This window comes from Sceloporus occidentalis, unplaced genomic scaffold (assembly GCF_023333645.1).
Source record: "Sceloporus occidentalis isolate IW3139 unplaced genomic scaffold, rSceOcc1.0.p SCAF_5, whole genome shotgun sequence".
Lineage (NCBI taxonomy): Eukaryota > Metazoa > Chordata > Lepidosauria > Squamata > Phrynosomatidae > Sceloporus > Sceloporus occidentalis.
In genome coordinates, this window is record NW_028316985.1 from 2,129,686 (window position 1) to 2,139,240 (window position 9,555).

The 9,555-nt window shown below is 43.0% G+C and overlaps 1 protein-coding gene across 1 annotated transcript; it reads right to left on the minus strand.

The window, feature by feature from the left end:
* Positions 1-212: 212 nt before the first annotated feature.
* LOC149311540 (C-type lectin-like) lies at positions 213-5,811 on the minus strand. Its single transcript, XM_089526579.1, has 4 exons — positions 5,745-5,811; positions 3,230-3,327; positions 1,914-2,060; positions 213-341 (listed from the first exon to the last, which is right to left on the minus strand). Exons 1-4 carry the CDS (start codon positions 5,809-5,811, stop codon positions 213-215), a joined length of 441 nt encoding a protein of 146 aa, XP_089382705.1.
* Positions 5,812-9,555: the final 3,744 nt, after the last annotated feature.

Below are 9,555 nucleotides of genomic sequence, written 5' to 3' on the forward strand. Positions count from 1 at the left end.
AACTACAGCAACAGCAACAAAAGTCCTGAAATGTGAAAAATCATAGAGAAAATGGTAAGAATGGTTCTAAACATACCCAATAGGGAAAACAAAGGGCGTGTGTGGTTTTTTTGGACAACTTTTCATTCTTATGTGTGAGTTTAAAAAGCAGATACAAGGAATTCCCCAGTGAATGCTGTAATACTAAGCAACAGATGCACAGTTCTTTGCAATCAAACCTTCTCCTCACCTTTAGAATACAGTTCTGCACAGTTCCCCCTTTTAGGGCTATTACTGGGTCGTCCAGGTGCCCAAGGTATGTAGGAGACAGGAGACAAATCTTTCCATTGCCAATTCCTTACCTGGGTACAGAGCAAAAATAAAACATAAAATCCAACCTGTTTAGGGATGCTTAGATGGGAGTGATCATGTTTTCCTGGAATATGTGGGAATTAGGATTTACAGATGCTAAAACCTATGATGAGAGAATAACTGGAGCATTTTAAAAGCAGCTGGGAAAGTGGGACAATATAGGATTTATCAGGACTGTCCCTTCCAAACCAGGACAGTTGGAGGGAATGGCCTGCATGTCTTGTTAAAACCCAATAGGCCACCACATTCAATAGTTTGAAGCTGACAAACTATGGCAGAAGGAAAAATATTCCACCTTTTGCAAGCATTGTTTGGAGGAATGCCAAAAACCTGGTGAACTAGGGACAATGACACTAAAAGCATGGCAAGGAATGGAAAATTGCAGAGTCAGAGTCCCACCTTTTATACTGAAAAATAAGGAGCCTGCACTCAACCATCTCATAAAGCTAAGGTAAAAGTTTGGGGAAACTGAGGGGCTGCACAGACTGTCCCTTAGGGACGGCCTCCAGCCACCCCTTTACAGCCAGATTGGGGCAGCAGCAACTGCATGTCGCAGCCCCGATCTGGCCTTTGCAGGGCACAATAGCTGTGGTGCCGTGGCTTTACGGTTCTTCTTCAATGCTGTGTCATGTGGCTGTTGCGCCAGAGGAACGCCATGATGCTGCATGCCATGTAGTGTGGTGCGCGGCATCATGCCAGCCTGGGGTCAGAGCCGGGGCGTGCGTCATATGGATGCTACACCCCGACTCCATCCCCAGGCCGGCTTTTCTTGCTGGTCTGCACAACCTCTGAGAGTTTCAGCCTGGCCCTGCTATTCAGCTGCCAGGGTCATTTCACTATCCCAGAGATCACAGGAATACAGGTCCTTGGTCTAAGTCTGAAGACTGATAAGGAGGAAAAGCTTCATAGACTCACAGAATACTAGAGTCCGAAGAGACCCCAAGGGCCATCCCTCCAGCCCCTTTCTGCCATGTAGGAAGACAACCATCAAAGCCTTCGCTGGGACAGATGGCCATCCAGCTTCTGTTGAAAAACCTCCAAAGAAAGAGAGTCCACCACCTTCATAGGCAGCCCATTTCCCAGTGTTTATGTAGAATCTTCTTTCCTGTAGCTTGAATGTAGCTAGGTGTCCTAGCCTCTGGAGCAGCAGAAAACAAGCTTGCTCCATCCTCAACATGACATCCCTTCAAATATTTAACAGGGCTATCATGTCCCCCCTTTACCTCTCCTCTAGGCTAAACATACTCAGCTCCCTCAGCCACTCCTCAGAGGGCTTCATGGTTTCCAGACCCTTCACCATTTTGGTCACTGTCCTCTGGAAATGCTCCAACCTGTCCACATCCTTTTTGAATTGTGGTGCCCAGAACTGGAATAGGATTCCAGATGAGATCTCACCAAGGCAGAATAGAATAGGCACCATTATATCCTTTAACAGTGGAGACACTGTTATCTTATTGCTGCAGAATCATGTTGGCATTTTTAGCTGCCACATCACACAAGCTGAACAAGACACATGTTCAGCTTGTGGTCCACTAAGACTCCCAGATCCCATTCGCGCTCACCGATTCCCATCCAATATCCTGCAGTCCAATCCAGATGTGACCCACTGGTTTGTGGTTCATCTTGATGAAAGAGGATACGGCCCTCATCTCATCCTCATTGAGCAAGGATGCAAGATGGCTCTCCTGGAACTTAACCTGGCATGCTGTCTGAGAAGCAAGAAAGAGAAAGAGCTGTTGGCTTAAAGAATCAGGTTGAGCACTGCAGTGTAAGTTTCCAGTCCAGGCCTCCTGAAGAAGTTTATCTGCTATTAAGGCTTCAAAAAGCCACTGGTGCAAAAGATTTTATTGATCATTAATGGTTGACACTGGGGTTTTGTGGCAGATAAAAAATACCTCATTTGTTTAGTCGGAAGGGGCTTGTTTAGTGTTTAGGAGGCCTGGTGGCGCAGTGGTTAAATGCCTGTACTGCATCCACTCAATCAAAACCATAAGGCTGCGAGTTCAATTCCAGTCAGGGGCTCAAGGTCAACTCAGGCTTGCCTCCTTTTGAGGTCACTAAAATGAATTCCCAGCTTGTTGCGGTATATAAATGGAGCTGCTATTCTTAGTCTGTTGAGCACAGAGGACTCACTAATACTATCCTCAGGTGGTCGTTGTTATTATTTTGTCTGACTTTGTTTTTACCATATAAGTATATTATTTTAGTATTTTAGTATTTTGTAGTGTGGTGTTTTATCATTCTTTTTTATGTATATGTTTTGATCTATCACCCTTTGGTGGAAAGGGCATGATAAATAAACATTACTATTATTATTATTTATTATTACTAATAATACACTCATCCCTCCATATTTGTGGTTTTGATATTTGCATATCCAACAGGACACTCGTGACATCGCTTGTGTGGCGCAACTTGAGGATGCTATGCGTCCATTATGTCACAATGGCCGCCATTGTAGCACCGCCAGTCCATGCTCAGATTAGGGATCGTGCGGTTGCCATGCGGTCCCTAACCCTAGTTGCGCCACCGCCACGGTACAAAGAGCCCATCTGTCCTGGGCCAGTGGTTTTAAAAAAACAATACAGATTAAAAACTGAATTGCTGTTTGCAGTTTGACACAGCTTTAACTGTCATGGCTCCATCCTATGGAATCCTGGGATCTGTAGTTTGTTGTGGGTGCCAGATCTCTCTGACAGAGAAGACAAAATATATCACAAACCTACACACCCCAGAACGCCATAGCTTTCAACCATGGCAGTTAAAGTGGTGTCAAACTGCCTGAATTCTGCAGTGTATATGCTGTCCTTTAAGTTCAATAGCAAAAAACGGGGCTTTGTCTTTTGATGGAGCAAATGTTCCGTAAAGCATGCCTTACCTCTGCGTCATACCAATTCATCATTGGTTTCTTGAATAAGCCAAAGCAAGTGCTCTTATGTGATATCCAACCAACAGGGCAGGAAACAACGTCTCTGACTGCAGGAAGATGTGGCCAGGGATGAAGAAATGGTTGTATTTCAGCATTTTTAAACTCCGTGTACGTTGCTCAGTTCATTGCATTCCATTCATTGCAATTCATTTACGCTGCATTCTTTAAACCTAACAGCTCACTTGGTTAAATTATTACTCACGAGGCAACAGTTATTCATTTGGCAGTGAAACCCTGTGTGATAAATCCTGAGTAGAAAAGGGTGCGCCTACACAGTAGAGATAATGTCGCTTCACATTATTGTAACAGTAATGCCTCCACAGAATCCAGGGATTTGTAATTTGGTGAAGCACCAGCACTCTTTGGCAGAAAAGGCTGAAGTCCTTATAAAACCTACCATTGCCAGGATTCCATAGCTTGGAGCTACAGCACTTAAAGTGGTATCATTTCTATAGTGTAGATGCATCCAAAGTGAATTGAGGTCTTTCACTGTGATGCTTACCAGTCCCAGACGAGGATCAGGTTTGCCCAAATTAGTTGGAACAGCACAGTCCAAAGTGTTTTGGAGATATCGAAAGAAGAATTAGCAGGGGCATTTTTTGCCATGTGTTTAACCTTCTTGCTGTTAGAAGATGTTGCATTCTCTTTTCCCCTTCTCATATAGATAGGGATTTCCTGCATGCAGCCCCTCCTCTCTTGAATTTAAACTCATCACGTGACTTAGGTCACTCCCTCTTTTGGGATTCACACTTTTTCAAAGATTTTCTCCTGCCCTGTTGGGTCCTCAATCTTCCTTCTCCATGAACTTTCTTTGGAAAGATGGTGGGATAAATATTTTTTTCTTAACCTGAACTATTCACTAGCTAGATTAAGATATAGCCTCTATGTATATACAGTATATACAGTTGCCCCTCCAAGTTCATGGTCTTGAAATGTGCAGTCTTGGAAATCCTTGGAGGGGAGACCACTATTAAAAGTAATGGGGGGGTGCCCCTGTGGCACATGCTCTGCATGCATGCACCCCATTCAAGCCCATGGGGCTTGAATGTGCTCTATATTTCAAACTTGTGGAGGGGTCTGGAATGGATACCCACGAGTTCAAAGGGGTGACTGTATAGATTAAAGCCAGTAGTAAACTTTGTTTGAACTTCAAGCTACTTGTGTTGTTTTTGAGTCAGTCTCAGTTCTTAGCGAAATATAATAATTCTGATTGTATGTACAGCACTGTGTAAATCTACCGTGCTACATAAATAAAGTATAATAATAATAATAATAATAACAACAACTCCACTATACTATAAGGCAGCATATTTCACTGTCGAACAGCTCTTACTATCAGGACATTCTTCCTAATGTTGAGCTGGAATAGCATTTCCTGTAGTTTGGACTCATTGCTCTGTGTCCAAGTCTCTGGAACAGCAGAAAATAAGCTTGCTCCATTATTATTATTATTATTATTATTATTATTATTATTATTATTTCTATCCTGCCTCTTCAATAAGATCAAGGTGGCTTACATCCATAAAAACCGTATAGCACAATAAAATAAATCCCAATATCCCATCCCTCGTTAAAACGACCCACAATACAACAAAACTATAATAAAATATAGTTAAAATTAGTAGCAACAAGAACAAGACATCATGGGGCAGTCATTAGAACAATCCATATCAGTGGGGGCAACTGGGCCAATCATTCAGGGAAGGCCTGTTGGAAAAGATCCGTCTTGACAGCCTTCTTAAAACTGTCAAGTTTAGTGATATGTCAGATCTCCTCCGGCAGGCCAGTCCATAATTTGGTAGAGACAGATGAAAACATCCTCTGGGTGACCATAGCCAGCCTGGTCTTTATTGGCTGTAATAAGTTTGTCCCAGAGGACCTAAGATTGCAGGGCGGATTATATGGACGGAGGCAATCCCATAAGTAGGCTGGACCCAATATAGGAGCTTATCCCATGGCTTAATAAATTGATTTACCTCTACCCAACTTAAATCTTAATTCAGGTGGCACCCTGATAGTATCATAAGGTTTTTGCCGCCTAATTTGCCACCCGAATACATCCCGGGTCCATTGCTGCTTCCAGGAGTACTGACCCCTCTTCCAGATGAGAGGTTCCACATATTGAACCTGGGACCTTTTGAGTGCAAACCCCATGATTTTACTATTTAGCTATCCTGTCTTACTTCTTACTTTGTAAGACGGCTGCATCTACACTGCAGAATTATCTGAACTACAAATCCCAGAATTCCATAGATTGGAGCTAAAGTGGTGTCAATCTATGGAGTTCTGGGATTTGTAGTTCAGTGAGAGCCTTCTCTATCAGAGTGCTCTGGTGCCACAACAAAATCCAAATCCCAGGTTCCTGTAGCATGGAGCCATCAGAGATAAAGCAGTGCCAAGCTGCATTAATTCTGCAGTGTGGTCGCAGTCTCGGTTGTGTTGGAGAAACTCAATAGAGCCATACCTTGCAGGAGAAAAGTGATGACCAAGAATTGAAAAGGAGAGAAATGGGAGCGAGAATCTGACCCCATTTGCACCTGCAGGAGAGCATAAAATGGTTGGTACAGAGTTTATTACTTCCACAGAGTCATTTTCCTGTTCCTTATCCAGTTTGCAACATTCTACAAAAATGCAGTACTTTCATGTTTTTTTCCAATGTGAGAGTAAAAGGCTACTCTTTACCCTGAGTTTAGTAGCTAGTGCCTTTGGGATCTGTCTTGGACTAGGCATTGTTCAACATTGTTCTACATGGCGTGGAAGATGGAATAGAAGTTGTGATTATCAAATTTGTAGATAACATTAAGTTTGGAGGAGTAGCTAATATTTCAAAATATGAGTTCAGATCTCAAAATGACCCTAATGGATTGGAAATCTGGGCCAAAACAAACAAAATGGATTTCAACAGGTATAAATATAGTGTGTCACATTTAGTTGGGTTAAATAAAAAGCACAAATATAAGATGGCAGCTCTGGGGTCAGAATGCTCCAGGAGCAACCGAGAGTATTCTGGTTGGTATAAACTCTAAGTTGCTCTTGGTTTAGGATCTTTTCTTTAAAAAATATGTAGAGGATGTAAAAATCCCTCTTTCCCAATTCATCCTGTTGTTCAAACGCTTGTCTAGATTTCAAAGTCAGAAATATTCCATCTCACCTCTCCGAAAGATGTGTGCATCTTAACCCCCTTTGAAACCCTGATGAGAAATTTGTACCGTTAAAAGCAGAGGCTAGATGGCCATCTATTGGGGATGCTTTGATTGGATTTCCTGCATGGCAGAGGGTTGGACTGGATGGCCCGTGCGGTCTCTATGATTCTATGGTTCTAAGATTCTAAGCATCTATCAGAGGAGTGGAAGAGTTTAAAAAGAAAATCATAGCATGATTTTTCAGTCTGAATTCTGCTCTGAGAGCCAATGTGGCTGAAGAGCAGGTTATAAATATTCTGAATAAATAAATAAATACCATTGGGGTACTCACTTTGTCTGTATATCTATCTCTTCTCCTCTTTGGTGGATGGAATGCCAAGCTTGACTTCTTGGTTTTGTAGCCCTCTCACATCTTTTATACACTATAAGCAAAGGAGTGGCATATCATTGTGACACTGTCATCAAACAGCTCTTATGCAACCCAAGGGCTCACCAAGGTTCCTTTTCTTTGTCCCATCAGTGAGCAATGACCCAGGCACCTGAAAGTACAAATGAACTGGAAAAGAGCCATGGAGATCCATAAAACCATAGACTCAGAGAGCTTGAAGGGACTGGAAGCACCAGTTAATCCAATCCCTTGCCAGGCAGGAATCCACAACTGAAGTACTCCCATGAGATGGAGATCCAAACTCATAGACTCATAGAATCATAGAATCATAGAGCTGGAAGAGAGCACAAGGGTCATCCAGTCCAACCCCATTCTGCCATGCAGGAAATCTCAATCAAAGCATCCCTGACAGATGGCCATCCAGCCTCTGCTTGAAGACCTCCAAGGAAGGAGACTCCACTACACTCTGAGGGAGTTTGTTCCACTGTCGAACAGCCCTTACTCTCAGGAAGTTCCTCCTAATGTTGAGGTGGAATCTCTTCCTGTAGTTTACATCCATTGCTTCGGGTCCTAGTCTCTGGAGCAGCAGAAAACAAGCTTGCTCCCTCCTCAATATGACATCCCTTAAAGTATTTAAACAGGGCTATCATATCTCCTCTTAACCTTCTCTTCTCCAGGCTAAACATCCCCAGCTCCCTGAGTCGTTCCTCATAGGGCAAGGTTTCCAGACCTTTCACCATTTTAGTTGCCGTCCTTTGGACATGCTCCAGTTTCTCAATGTCCTTTTTGAATTGTGGTGCCCAGAACTGGACACAATATTCCAGGTGGGTCCTGACCAGAGCAGAATATAGTGGCACTATGACTGCCCTTGATCTAGACACTATACTTCTATTGATGCAGCCTAAAATCGCATTGGCCTTGTTAGCTGCCGCATCGCATTGCTGACTCATGTTCAACTTCTGGTCTACTTGGACTCCTAGATCCCTTTCACACGTAGTTTCATTCAGCCAGGTGTCCTCAATCCGATATCTGTGCTTTTCATTTTTCTGCCCTAAGTGCAATACCTTACATTTCTCCGTGTTGAATTTCATTTTGCTAGCTTTGGCCCAGCTTTCTAGTCTATTCAGGTCATTTTGAATCTTGATCCTGTCCTCTGGAGTATTAGCTATTCCTCCTAATTTGGTGTCATCTGCAAATTTGATAAGTATGCTCCCACTTCTGTCATCCAGGTCATTGATAAAGATGTTGAATAACACTGAGCCCAGGACAGAGCCCCACTGGACACCCCACTGGTCACTTCTCTCCAGGATGAAGAAGAGGAGCCATGGCTGACCATCCTTTGGGTTCGGCCAGTCAACCAATGACAAATCCATGTAACAGTTGCCTTGTCTAGCCCACATTTTAGAAGCTTGTTTGCAAGAATATCATGGGAAACCTTGTCAAAGGCCTTACTGAAATCAAGATATACTATATCCACAGCATTCCCTTCATCTACCAAGCTGGTAATTTTATCAAAGAAAGAGATCAGATTTGTCTGGCATGACTTGTTTCTCTGAAACCCGTGTTGACTTTTTGTGATTATGGAATTGCTTTCTAGATGTTCACAGACTTTTTGTTTAATTATCTGCTCTAGAATCTTTCCTGGTATCGATGTCAGACTGACTGGACGATAATTGTTGGGATCATCTTTTTTTCCCCTTTTTGAAGATGGGGACAACGTTTGCCCTCATCCATTCTGCTGGCACTTCTCCTGTTCTCCTGGAGTTCTCAAAGATTATTGCCAATGGCTCCGATATGACATTTGCCAGTTCTTTTAATACCCTTGGATGTAGCTCATCTGGTCCTAGAGACTTATATTCATTTAGGTTAAACAGGTATTCCTCTACTATCTCTTTGCTTATTCTATGCTGAAATGAGTTAAAAGAGACTGCAAGCTCAATCCACTCCAACCCCATTCAAGGGTAGTTGCAGAGGAAGGGTAGTTCAAGTTAACGTTCATTGTACTAGCCAAAAGCCATGACAAAAAGAGCTTATCAAAAAGCATAAACCATTTAAAACAAAAGGCACAGAATACAGAGGACAAAAAGTGTCCCAACATTTAGTGTGCAGTTAAAATAGTTAAGTATTAAAAAGGACAAAAGGAAAAAGAGACATCTTTCCTGGATATTAGTAAACATATATAATATAATCATGAAATCTAATTAATACTTGGCGTCTCCATGGCAATTTACGGCAATTTTCTTCAACTCTCTCTTCCTAATCTTTTTTGCAGCCGTGGCAAAAAGAGCCACTCTATGAAGTTTATCGCACCGGGTTCTCGGCCCGGCCCAGCAGGAAACGGAAATGAGTGGGGGACGGATTTTACCGCACACACCCGTCCCTCACTCGTTCCGTTCCCCCTCTCTTCCCTGCCCCTTCCGTTCCAGAGGGGACGCTTTTTGAGAACTGTTCAGAACAGTTCTCAAAAATTTCCCCCTCTGGAACAGATTAAGAACGGAAGAGAGGGGGAACGGAACGAATGAGGGACGGATGCGTGCGGTAAAATCCGTCCCCCACTCGTTCCGCACTCATCCCTACTCCTTCCGTTCCGTTCTCAGAACGCGTGGAAGGAACGCAGTGCGATAAAGTTATATGTGTAACATAATCATTGGTATCACTCAAAAGGAATGGGACCGAATCAACAGTAGCGCTTCCACTTTTGTTTGTCAGCAAGGTGTTAACAATTTATTTCTAGGGTTGCTGTA

Excerpts from the sequence above, each read along its gene's own strand:
- LOC149311540 (XM_089526579.1), bottom strand. The coding sequence starts at position 5,811 with ATGGGGTCAGATTCTCGCTCCCATTTCTCTCCTTTTCAATTCTTGGTC. Across the intron at positions 3,328-5,744 it reads CATCACTTTTCTCCTGCAAG|TCAGAGACGTTGTTTCCTGC; the intron begins GTATGGCTCTAT and ends ATCTTCCTGCAG. Across the intron at positions 2,061-3,229 it reads TGAATTGGTATGACGCAGAG|ACAGCATGCCAGGTTAAGTT; the intron begins GTAAGGCATGCT and ends CTTGCTTCTCAG.